The 13308-nt window shown below is 33.8% G+C and overlaps 1 protein-coding gene across 11 annotated transcripts in view; it reads left to right on the forward strand.

Moving 5' to 3' along the window:
* The window catches only part of CNTLN (centlein), a 495968-nt gene that overhangs the window by 301563 nt on the left and 181097 nt on the right, over positions 1-13308 (forward strand). For 7 of the 11 annotated variants that reach the window (XR_008959874.1, XM_057313468.1, XM_057313469.1 and 4 more), the window contains one exon: positions 12176-12313. Coding sequence is in view for 10 of the 11 variants with exons in the window: in XM_057313468.1 (XP_057169451.1) it covers positions 12176-12313 (138 nt within the window). In the remaining variant the exon portion in view is untranslated. Of the gene's footprint in view, positions 1-9555; positions 9648-12175; positions 12314-13308 lie in introns of those variants that run through there. The other 4 variants (XM_026506485.4, XM_026506486.4, XM_057313471.1 and 1 more) reach the window with 3 other exon arrangements.

A 13308-nucleotide genomic window follows, 5' to 3' on the forward strand; every position in this document is an offset into this window, starting at 1 on the left:
CCTTACATCGAAAACCGGGGATGTACTGTATGGTGACTAACATAATATAATAAAAAATCATTATTAAAATAAAAAAAAAAAAAGTAGCTGTACCACTTTACATTCTGAACAGCAGTATATGAGGGTTCTGATTTCTTTTTGTTCTCACCAACACTTGTTATTGTCTGTCTTTTCTATTTGTTTTTGTGGATGTGAACTGGTATCTCATTGTGGTTTTGATTTGCATTTCCCTGATGGCTAATGATGTTGAGCATCTTTTCCTATGCTATTGGCTATTTGCCTATTTTTAAAGAAATGTATATTTCATTCCCTTTACATTTACTTCTGGATACAAGTCTCTTTTCAGCTATATAATTTGAAACTATTTTCTTCAATTCTTGGAGTTGTTTTTATTTTATTAATGGCATTTTTGAAGCATAAAATTTCAAATTTTGATATTTAATTTATTTACTTTTTCTTTTCTTACCCATGTTTTTGGTGTCATATCTGAGAAACGATTGCCTAATCAAAGATCAAGAAGATGGACACCTGTGTTTTCTTCTATGAATTTTTTGGTTTTATATCTTGAATTTAATTCTTTGATCCATTTTGAGTTAATTTTTTAATATGGTGTTTGACAGAAGTCCAACTTCATTCTTTTGCACATGTTATTCGGTTGTTCAAACACCATTTGTTGAAACAGACTATTCTTCCCTCCACTGCTACTGCCTTGGCATGTTGAATATCAATGGACTGTAAGTGTAAGGGTTTATTCTGGACCTCTATTCTGTCCATTTGATTTATGCATTTATCCTCATGTCTATGCCACACTGTTGATTATTGTAGATTTGTAATAGATTTTGAAATTGGGATATGTATGTCATCCATATTTTTTATTCTTTTTACAAAATTGGCTATTTTGGATCTGTTGCGTTTCCATATGAATTTTAGAATCATCTTTTCCATTTCTTACAAAAAAAGCAAGTTGGGTTTATTTTGATAGAGATTGCATTGAATCAGAAGATCCATTTGGCAAATATCACTATCTTGGCAATATTATAACTTCTACTCCATCAGCATGGGGTGTTTCAGTTTTTTAGGTCTACCTTTAGTTTCTTTCAGTAATGTTTTGTGGTTTTCAAAGTATGATGCACTTCTTTCCTGAAGTATTTGCACTTCTTTGGGGATGTATTATTCCTTTTTTTTTTTTTTTAAATGGAATTCATTTCTTTTTTTTTTTAGATTTAAATTCAATTAGCCAACATATAGTATGTCATTAGTTTCAGATGTAGTATTCAATAATTTATCAGTTGTGTATAACACCCAGTGCTCAGGTACATATTATTGCTAAATATTAAATTTTTGCGCTAAGTGAAATTGTTTCTTCATTTCCTTTTTGGGTGGTTTATTCCTAATGTATAGCTATATAGTTAGTTTTTATATAGTGATCTTATATCCTACAACCTTGTTTAATAAGGTAGATTCTTTAGGACTTTCTGTATGTAAGATCATGTCATCTACAAACAGAGATAATTTTATTCCTTCTTTTCCAATCTGGATGCCTTTTATTTCATTTTATTACCCATTACCCTGGCTAGAATCTCTAGTATATAACTGAATAGGAAAAAAGAGTAGACATCTGTGTCTTGTTCCTGATCTCACGGGCAAAGGATCTACTCTTTTACCCTTAAGTATGATATTTGCTCTGAGGTTTTGTTAGTACACCTTATCAGATTGAGGAAGTTTCCTTCTATTCCTACTTTGTGTTGTTTTTATCATGAAGGGGTTTTGGATTTTGGCAAATGCTTTTTTTACATCTGTTGACATGATCATGTGGTTTTGTCTTTTATTATATGGGTATGGTATGTTATTTTACTTGAATTTGGATGTTAAACCAACTTTACATTGCTGGGATATTTTTATCTTTATCTGGTTTCCGTACCAAGATAAACCTGGCCTTATAGAATGAATTAGAAAAATGTTTCCTCCTCTCATATTTTCTGGAAGAGTTCGGAAGAATTGGTATTTATTCTTTTAAAAAGTTTGGTAGAGGGGTGTCTGGGCAGCTTAGTCAGTTAAGCATCTGACTCTTGATTTTGGCTTGAGTAATGATCCTCAGGGTTGTGAGATTGAGCCCTATGTTGGACTCTGCATTCAGTGGGGAGTCTGCTTCTCTCCCTCTCTCTCTGCCCCTCTATGCATTCTCTCTCTCTCTCAAAAAAAAAATAAAAAAATATAATAAAATGTTTGGTAGAATTCACCAGTGAAGCAGTCTTGTACTAGAATTTTTTATGTTGGGTAGTTTTGCTAACTGATTAAACCTCTTCAATTATTGTAGGTCTGTTGAGGTTTTCTATTTGCTCTTGAGTTAGTTTAGGTCATTTGTGTGTTTCTAAGAATTTGTCAGTTTCATCTTGGTCATCTAACTTCTTGATTAAATTGCTTACAGTATTCTCTAATAATCCTTTTTATTTCTGTATAGTTCATAGTAGTGTCTTCACTTTAATTTTTTGATTTTGGTTATTTACATTCTTTCTCTTTTTTCTTTGTCATTCTAACTAAAGATTTGTTCATTTTGTTGCTATTTTCAATGAATCAAGTTTTGCTTTAACTGATTCTTTATTGTTTTGCTGTTCCCTTTTTAAAAAATTTCCACACTAAACTTTATTATTTCTTCTTTTCTGTTTGGTTTCACTTTGATATTTGTTTCTGTTTCTTCAAGGTGTAAAATTAGATTATTAATTGGAGATATGTTTTCTTTTTTAATATTGGCATTTATAGCCATAAATTTCCTCTGAGTACTGTCTTTGCTGCATACTGTAAGTTTTAGTGTTTATGTTTTGCTTTTATTCATTTATGAATATTTTCTGACTGTCTTGTTATTTCTTCTTTGACCTATTGGTTGTTTATGAGTCTATTATTTGATTTCCACCTATCAATTTTTAAAAAAATTTTTCTTTTATTGAGTTTTAGCTGCAATCTGCTATGGTTGGAAGACATACTTTGTATAATTATAATGTTTTTAAATTGATTAAGAATTGTATCACAGCCTAACATATGGTCAGATATGGAGGATGTTCCATGTGTACTTGAGAAAAATGTGTATTTTGCTCTTTTGAAGTAGTGTGTTCCATATACATCTGTTAGGGCTACTTAGTTTATAGTGTTGCTTAGGCCCTCTTCATCCTTGTTGACCTTCTGTCTAACTATTCATTATTTAAAGTGGAATATTGAATTCTCCATCTATTACAGCATAGAGAACTGTCTATTTCTCCTTTCAATTCTCCTTTCAATTCAATATAATTGCTTCCTTTGTCTATTTAAGAGCTCTCTTGTTTGGCTTACAGTTATATCTTTTTGATGAATTGATTCTTTAATCAATATATAAGTTCTCCTTTTGCTTTTTGTAAATTTTTGACTTAAAGTATATTTTGTCCAATATAATGATATCTATTCCAGCTGTCTTTGTTTATTATTTTCATGGTTTTCTTTTCTCATTCTTTCATTTTCAGTCTGTTTGTGTCTTTGGATCTAAAGTGAGTCTTTTTTCAGAAAAAAAAATTAACTCCGGTATAATTAACATACAGTGTTATACTAGTTTGAGAGGTACAGTATAGTGATTCAGCAGTTCTGTACATTACTTGGTGCTGATCATGGTAAGTCTACCCTCAATGCCCTTCATCTATTTCACACATCCCTCCCCACCTTTGGTAACTTATCAGTTTGTTCTCTATATTTAAGTGTCTGGTTTTTTTGGTCTCTTTTTTCTTTGTTAATTTGTTTGTTTTTTCAGTTCCACATGTAAGTGAAATTATATGGTATTTATCTTTTTCTGACTGACTTATTTAAAGTGAGCCTGTTTTAGTCAACATATTGTTGTATGTTTTCTTTATCCATTCTCTCAATATCTGCCTTTTGATTAGAGAGTTGAATCCATGTATATATAAAGTTAATTACTAATTAGGAAGGACTAACCTCTGACATTTTATTATTTATTCACTGTATGTCTGATAGGTATTTTTCTCCCTCATTTCCTCAGTTACTGTCTTCCTTTGTATTTAGTTGATTTGTTATAGTGGCACATTTTGATTCCTTTCTCTTTTTTTTTTTTTGGTGTATATTCTATTGATATATTTTCTTTGTGGTTACCATGGGTTTGCATGTATCCTCATGAACTTAATATAATTTGAATTGATGCCATCTTATACAATAGCAATACTAAAACTTATCAATATTGCTCTTTACCTCCACTTTACATTATTATTGTCACAGGATACATCATTATAAATTGTGTGCCCTATAACATAGATCTGTAATTTTGTATGTTTGTCTTTGAAATGTGGTAAATAAAAAGTAGAGTTACAAACCAAATATTACATGATGATACTGGGTTATGGATTTATCTTTACTGGGATCTTTATTTCTTCATATGGCTTTGAGTTACAATCTTACTTCCTTTCAATTCAATCTGAAGGACTCCCATTAGCATTTCTTGTAGGGCAGATCTATTAATGAATTCGCTCAGCCTCCCGTATTAATAAACACTCTTTGTGTGTTCCTTTTGTTTACCTCTGAATCTCTTAATTACTGTCTACATTTTGAAGTACAGTTTTGCTGGGGATGTTGATACTTCTTTACTCTCAGCACTTTAAATATGTTATCCCACTACCTTCTAGCCTCCAGGGTTTCTGATGAGAAATTAGTTATTAATCTCATTAAGGATCTCTTCTATGTGACAAGTCACTCTTACTTTCAAGATTCTTTTTGCAAGGGCTGAATTTCAAAAGGTTGGTAATAGTTCGTAGGTCTCTTTTTGTTGATCATTCATGGGATTTTGTTGAGGTCCTTGGATTTATAGGTGCATGTGTTCCATCAAAATTGGAAATGTCATGGCCATTATTTCTTCAAATGCTATTTCTGCTTCCTCTTCTGTCTCTCTCTTTCTGGGACTCTCATAATATATATGTTGGTCTAGTTAATGGTGTCCCACAGTTTTCAAATAGGTTCTGTTTACTTTTCCTCATGTTCTTTTTGGTGTTCAGTTTCAATAATTTTACATGCTTCTTTTCCTAGCTTGCTGATTCTTTCTTCTGCCTGCTTTGCACCTGTTGTTGGATGCTTTGGAGAATCATCCATTTTTGTTACTGTACTTTTTTAGCTCCAGAATTTCTGTTTGATTCCTTTTACTAATTTCTTTCTCTTTAATTGATATTCTTTTGGTTTATACATCTTTTTCCTGGTTTCCTGTAGACTTTTTTCCTGTTTTTCTTCAGCTCTGTAAGGATATTTAGGATAGTTATTTTAAAGTGTTTGCCTTATAAATCTGATATCTGGGGTTCCTTAGGAATGGTTTCTGCTAATTTATATGTTTCTTTGATTAGGCCATACTTTCCTGGTTTTTTTGTTTTGTTTTGTTTTCGTTTTGTTTTGTTTTTTAATAATATTTTTTTTTATTATGTCATGTTAGTCACCATACAGTATATCTTTAGTTTTTGATGTAATGTTCCATGATTAATTATTTGCATATAACACCCCGTGCACCATGCAGTATGTGCCTTCCTTAATACCCGTCACTGGCCTATCCCAGTCCCCCAACCCCCTCCCCTCTGAAGCCCTCACTTTGTTTCCCAGAGTCCACAGTCTCTCATGGTTCATTCCCCCTTCTGTTTACCCCCCCTTCATTCTTCCCTTCCTTCTCCTACCGATTTTCCTATTTCTTATGTTCCATAAATGAGTGAAACCATATGATAATTGTCTTTCTCTGCTTGACTTATTTCACTTAGCATAATCTCCTCCAGTCCCATCCATGTTGCTGCAAATGTTGTGTAATTGTTCTTTCTGATGGCTGAGTAATATTCCTCTGTATATATGGACCACAACTTCTTAATCCAGTCATCTGTTGAAGGGCATCTCGGTTCCTTCCACAGTTTAGCTCTTGTAGACAATACTGCTATGAACATTGGGGTGCACATGGCCCTTCTCTTCACTACATCTGTATCTTTGAGGTAAAAACCCAGTAGTGCAAATGCTAGGTTATAGGGTAACTCTATTTTTAACTTTTTGAGGGACCTCCACACTGTTTTCCAAAGTGGCTGTACCAACTTGCATTCCCACCAACAGTGTAAAAGGGTTCTCCTTTCTCCACATCCTCTCCAACATTTGTTATTTCCTGCCTTGTCAATTTTTGCCGTTCTAACTGGTGTAAGGTGGTATCTCAATGCGGTTTTGATTTGAATTTCCCTTACGGCTAATGATTTTGAACATTTTTCATGTGTCTATTAGCCATTTGTATGTCTTCATTGGGAAAGTGTCTGTTCATATCTTCTGCCCATTTTCTGATTTGATTGTTTGTTTCTCATGTATTGAGTTTGAGAAGTTCTTTGTAGATCTTGGATACTAGTCTTTTATCTGTAGTGTCATTTGCAAATATCTTCTCCCATTCTGTGGGCTGCCTCTTAGTTTTTTTGACTGTTTCCTTGGCTGTGCAGAAGCTTTTTATCTTGATGAAGTCCCACAAGTTCATTTTTTCTTTTGTTTCTCTTGCCTTTGGAGACCTGTCACGAAGGAAGTTGCTGTGACCAATGTCAAAGAGGTTGCAGCCTATGTTCCCCTCTATGATTTTGATGGATTCCTGTCTCACATCGAGGTCTTTCATCCATTTGGAGTTTATCTTTGTGCATGGTGTGAGAGAGTGGTGAAGTTTCATTCTTTTGCATATAGCTGTCCAATTTTCCCAGCACCATTTATTGGAGAGACTGTCTTTTTTCCACTGGATGTTTTTTCCTGCTTTGTCAAAGATTAGTTGCCCAAAGAGCTGAGGGTCCATTTCTGGGTTCTCTATTCTGTTCCATTGGTCTTAGTGTCTGTTTTTGTGCCAGTACCATGCTGTCTTTGTGATCACAGCTTTGTAGTACAGCTTGAAATCTGGCAACATGATGCCCCCAGCTTTGTTTTTCTTTTCAACAATTCCTCGGCGATTCAGGGCCTTTTCTGGTTCCACACAAATTTAGGGATGTTTGTTCCAGCTCTTTGAAAAATGTCATTGGTATTTTGATCAGTATGGCACTGAAAGTGTAAATTACTCAGAGTATCATAGACATTTTAACTATGTTTATTCTTCCGATCCATGAGCATGGAATATTTTTCCATCTTTTTGTGTCTCCTTCAATGTCTTTCAGGAGTGATCTGTAGTTTCTAGAATACAGATCCTTTACCTTTCTGGTTAAGTTAATTCCAAGATAACGTATGATTTTTGGTGTTATTGTAAATGGAATGGATTCCCTAATTTCTCTTTCTTCAGTCTCATTGTTCATGTATAGAAATGCAACTGATTTCTGAGCATTGATTTTGTATCCCGCCACGTTACTGAATTGCTCTATAAGTTCTAGTAGTTTGGGGGTGGAGTCTTTTGGGTTTTCCATATAGAGTATCCTGTCATCTGTGAAGAGAGACAGTTTGACTTCTTCTTTGCCAATTTGAATACCTTTTATTTATTTATTTATTTATTTATTTATTTATTTATTTATTGTCTGATTGCTGTTGCTAGGACTTCTAGTACTATGGTGAATAATAATGGTGAGAGTGGGCATCCTTTTTGTGTTCCTGATCTTAAGGGAAAGGCTCTCAGCTTTTCCCTGTTGAGAATGATATTCGCTTTTGGCTTTTCATAGATGGTTTTTATGAAATTGAGGAATGTACCCTCTATCCCTACACTCTGAAGGGTTTTAATCAGGGAAGGATGCTGTATTTTGTCAAATGCTTTTTCTGCATCAATTGAGAGGATCATATGGTTCTTGTCTCTTATTAACGTGATCTATCACACTGATTGATTTGCGAATGTTGAACCACCCTTGCATCCCGGGGATGAATTACACTTGGTCGTGATGGATAATCCTTTTAATATACTGTTGGATCCTATTAACTAGGATCTTGTTGAGAATTTTGGCATCCGTATTGATCAGGGATATCGGTCTGTAATTCTCCTTTTTGATGGTGTCTTTGACTGGTTTGGGGATCAAGGTAATACTGGCCTCATAGAATGAGTTTGGTAGTTTTCCTTCTGTTTCTATTTTTGAAACAGCTTCAGGAGAATAGGTATTATTTCTTCTTTGAATGTTTGGTAGAATTCCCCAGGGAATCAATCAGGCCCTGGACTCTTGTTTTTTGGGAGGTTTTTGATCACTAACTCAATCTCTTCATGATTAATCTGCCTGTTTAGATAATCAGTTTCTTCCTGTTTCAGTTTTGGAAGTTTATAGGTTTCCAGGAAGGCATCCATTTCTTCCAGGTTGTTTAATTTATTGGCATATAGTTATTTATAATAGTTTCTAATGATTGTTTCTATTTCCTTGGTGGTGGTCGTGATCTCTCCCCTTTCATTCATAATTTTATTAATTTGAGTCCTTTCTCTATTCTTTTGAATAAGTCTGGCCAGTGGCTTATTGATCTTATTAATTCTTTCACAGAACCAGCTTCTAGTTTTGTTGATCTGCTCTGCTGTGCTCCTGGTTTCTAATTCATTTATCTCTGCTCTAATCTTGATCAGTTGTCTTCTTGTGTGTGGGTTAGGCTTTTTCTTCTGTTCCATCTCCAGCTTCTTAAGGTGAGAATATAAGGACTGCATTTTAGATTGTTCTATTATTTTGAGTGAGGATCGGATGGTTATGTATTTTCCTCTTAGGACCGCCTTTGCAGTGTCCCATAGGTTTTGGACCGATGTGTTTTCGTTCTCATTGGTTTCCATAAATTGCTTAAGTTCTTCTTTAATATCCTGGTTTACCCAATCATTCTTAAGCAGATGGTTCTTAGTTTCCAAGTGTTTGAGTTTCTTCCAAATTTTTCCTTGTGATTGAGTTCCAGTTTCAAAGCATTGTGGTTTGAGAATATGCAGGGAATAATCTCAGTCTTTTGGTATCAGTTGAGACCTGTTTTGTGACCCAGTATATGGTCTATTCTGGAGAAAGTTTCATGTGCATATTTTCCTCTTTTTTTGCATGTTGTAATTTTTTGTTGGAAAATGGACATTTAAAATTGTGTATGACAGCAGTTTTGGATACCAATTCCTTACTACCCCATCTTCAGGGACGTCTGCTTATTTGTTTGTTTAGTGGTTTGGCTGACCATTTTACTAAAGTCTGTTTCCCCTTCTTTTCAGAAAGCACAGAGTTGGCCATGTGCACATTCACCTTGGGATCATAGTGATTTTAGCAGAGATCTGCCTCACTGTCTCTTCTTTTGATCTCTTTATTAATGTCTGTCACTATTGGTATCACACCTAGCTGGAGCTCATCAAAAATTGCTGGCTGATTTTTCTATTGTTTTTGACAATGTCCTGGGACACAAATTGCTTCACAGTTTGATCACATTAAATCTGGGCCTCTCTGTCAGGTTAATTAAAAAAATATATATTTAACTGTGGTTAGGCACATATAACAAGGTTTACGATATTTGACATTTTTTAAAAAGATTTTGTTTATTTATTTGTCAGAGAGAGAACACGCACAAGCAGGGGGAGCAGCAGGCAGAGGGAGAAACAGACTCTCCGCTGAGCAAGGAGCCTGATGCGGGACTCGATTCCAGGACCCTGGGATCATGACCTGAGCCATATGCAGACGCTTAACCGACTGAACCACCCACACATCCCAGTCTTTACCATTTTTAAGTATACAGTTCAGTACTGTTAAGTATCGTCACATTATCGTGCAGCCAGTATCCAGAACTTTTTCATCTTTCAAAAGTGACTCTACTCATTAAACAACTCTCTCACTTTCCCTCCCTGGCATCTACCATTCTACTTTATGTTTTTATGAGTTTGGCTACTCTAGATATCTCATGTAAATGGAATCATACAGTACTTTTAGTTTTTGAAACTGGCTTATTTTGCTTTACACGGTGATCTCAAGTTCCATCCATGTGTTGCATATGTCAAAATTTCCTTCCTTTTTATTTATTTATGTATTTAATTTTCTTTTTTTTTGCAGAGAGAGAGAGAGAGCACATAAGTTGGGGGGAAGGCCAAAGGAAGAGGGAGAGAGAATCTCAAGCAGGCTCCACACGTTGGGCTCAATCTCACAACACTAAGATCATGACCTGAGCCAAAATCAAGAGTCATATGCCACCCAGGCACCCCAAAATTCCCTTCCTTTTAAAAAAATTGTGGTAAAAACCACATAACATAAAATTTATGATTATAATATTTTTAAGTGTATAGTTCAGTAGTATTAAGTAAATATACATTGCTGTGAAAGATATACTAGAACTTTTTTGACTTGTAGAAACTGCATGTCTCTGCTCTTTAATATTCCTTATTTTTCCCCTTTTTCACCCAATCCTTGGTACCTACAATTCTGGTTTTTTGTATCCATGAATTTGACTACTTTAGATGCCTCATACAAGTGGAATCATATAGTAATAGTGACTGGTTTATTTATTTTAGTATAGTGTCCTCAAGGTTCATCCATGTTGTAGCATGTGACAGGATCTCCTTTCTTTTTAAGACTTCATTGTTTTTTTTTTGTATAGACCCCATTTTTAATTTATTCATCCAACTTATGGGTGATGTACCTCTAAGCTATTATGAACAGTGCTGGTATGAACATGGGTGTGCAAGTGTCTCTTCAAGACCCTGCTCCCCATTCTTTCGAATATATATCAGGAAGTGAGATTGCTGGATTATATGGTAGTTACATTTATTTTAATTTTTAAAATTTTTAAAAAGATTTTATTTATTTATTTGGTAGAGAGACAGAGAGCACAAGTGGGGGGAGGGGCATGGGAGAGGAACAAGCAGACTCCCCACTGAGTGTATGGCCCAACATGGGGTTCAGTCCCAGGACCCTGAGATCATGACCTGAGCCGAAATCAGTCAGTTAACCAACTGAGGACTGAGGCACTCAGGTGCCACTAGTAGTTACATTTTTAATGTTTTGAACAGTTAACCACCCCTCCATAGAGGTTACATCATTTATAGTCCCACCAACAGTTTGCAAGAGTTTCAGCTTTCTCATATCCATGCCAATACTCTTTCTTTTTTCCTTCTCTCTCTCTTTTTTAAAGATTTATTTATTTATTAGAGAGAGAGAGAGTGCACTTGCACAAGTGTGTGTGCATGAGTGAGGGGAGGGATAGGGGGACAGGGAGAAGAGAGAATCTTAAGCAGACACTCCACTGAGCACGGAGCTGAATGTGGGGATGGATCCAACAACCCTGAGATCATGACCTGCGCTGAAATCAAGAGTCGGTTGTTTAACCAACTGAGGCTCTCAGGCGCCCCTCCTTCTCTCTTTTCCTGTCATTGCTCTGTGTAATAAATGGAAATTTAAGAAGTACTCAGAGTGCTTTCTTAGCTGAAGCCAGTATTTTTATCTTCAAACTATTACTGTAGCTGCTATAGGATAATATATGAAGTATGAGATCATGGCTAGAGTAAAGTCGTGCTTGATATAAAACCTAGTACTCACTTCTGCAAATAATGAATGTATAGCATTTATGTGGGTATACTCTATTTTTAGATATTATATTTATTCAATACTTTATGAAAATTATCAAAACTAGTCTTATAATATATTTTGGAAAAATATAGCTTTAGAAACTAACATTAATTTTGAAGAGTTTTAAAACAAATAAACAATTATCTGGAGGAAAAAGCTAACCTAAAAACTTGAGGAAAAATTTCATCACAATCAGGGGAACTGAGCATTATCTGAATCTCAAATATTATAAAATTATGTTGATATTTTTGCAATACTGTCCTTTTTTCCCCTAGTGTAGCTATGTGTATACATCTAAAATAGAGGAAATTATGAAATATCTGCTGTTTGTCCCAACTGCTATTTAAGTAAATGAACTCATTTTTTATTCATGTAATTAATAGCTTTTTCATTGTACAATAATTTCTATATTGTAATTTCAATAAGTGCATTTCTACATAGATTTTCACATTTAATTGCTTCAAATTCTTAGCTTTTGTACCAGGAAGCTATGATATGATACTTTTTCATTTTCTGAAAAAAGTAAACTGTGACTGGTATTAAAGTTACCGTTTGTGCTAAAATTTTTTAGTTAAGTGAAAACAAAAAATTAAAAGCACTACCAATTTTTTACTGCCATTTTGTAGATTAGTTAAATATAATATACTTCCTTTATATTTATTTTATATTTATCATATTTGATTGTGATGTAAGTCTTCTGATTTTAGGCCTTTGAAGACAATTTAATCGAAGCAAGGAAAGAAATTGAAGTATCACAGAGTAAATATAACGCTCTATCGTTACAGTTGAATAATAAACAGACTGAACTTAACCAGAAAGATATGGATATTACCCTTGTCAGGCAAGTATATTTGATTTTTTAAATTTAACGTTATAGTAAAGTCATTTGTTAGTCGGAATGACGACATATATGTTTATTATGAGCACTCTAAAATGACAACAGTATGTCTTCTATGAGGACATATGTTTGTGTATTGAAACTATCTGGAATTATATATACTAACTGGGAATAGTTAACTAAGAGAATCAGGGGTTTCACAGGATTGGGAAGAGCATTCTCGAAGAGTAGTCTTGTCTCCATTTTTAATAAGGACAGTGCATTCACTCAGTGTTTCCTTCTAAAAAGTTACCAGCCAGGCGTTATATAATATTCATTATTATCCTAATAGCCAATATATGAGAAATCCAATTTTGGCTTTTTATTTTATTATGTTCTTAATAGTTTTAGTTTTTGAGATATTCTTTCTACACCAAAATGGTTAATTTGTATGTAGTACTTCTCATAAAGTAGGGTTACTTGAGAAACTTGTGTTTCTAAGTGTTTTGAAATATTTTATACTACCTATTAACTTATTTCAGTTACCTTTATCAGAAAATGGTATTAGAATAAATCATAAATGTATAAATGCATATGCATGCATATATACATGTTAGTCATATACACATACATACAGATACACGCATGTATGTATGTGCATTTTTTACTTAAACTAAGTAAACTATCAAAGTTTATCATATACTTCTATAAGACAATTTCATTCTCTGATGGTACTATCATATATTTATATACACACACAAATGTGAGATATTTATATATGTAATATGTATAAATTTTATGTATTTGTATTATATTCATTAATAATATTTGTGTTGTTAAAACTTGATATGTAAATATATTTTTGTATATGTCTACATTCAGTACATATTTATATGTCTTTACATATATTTAGTACATTGCAAGAACTGTAGATATGTCAGGGCAGAATTTTTGGTTAGGTAGCAGTTAATGTATATATATTAATTTATTACCTAAGCAAAAATTTTATATCACAATTTAAAA

The sequence above is a fragment of the Ursus arctos genome, unplaced genomic scaffold, assembly GCF_023065955.2.
Source record: "Ursus arctos isolate Adak ecotype North America unplaced genomic scaffold, UrsArc2.0 scaffold_18, whole genome shotgun sequence".
NCBI lineage: Eukaryota > Metazoa > Chordata > Mammalia > Carnivora > Ursidae > Ursus > Ursus arctos.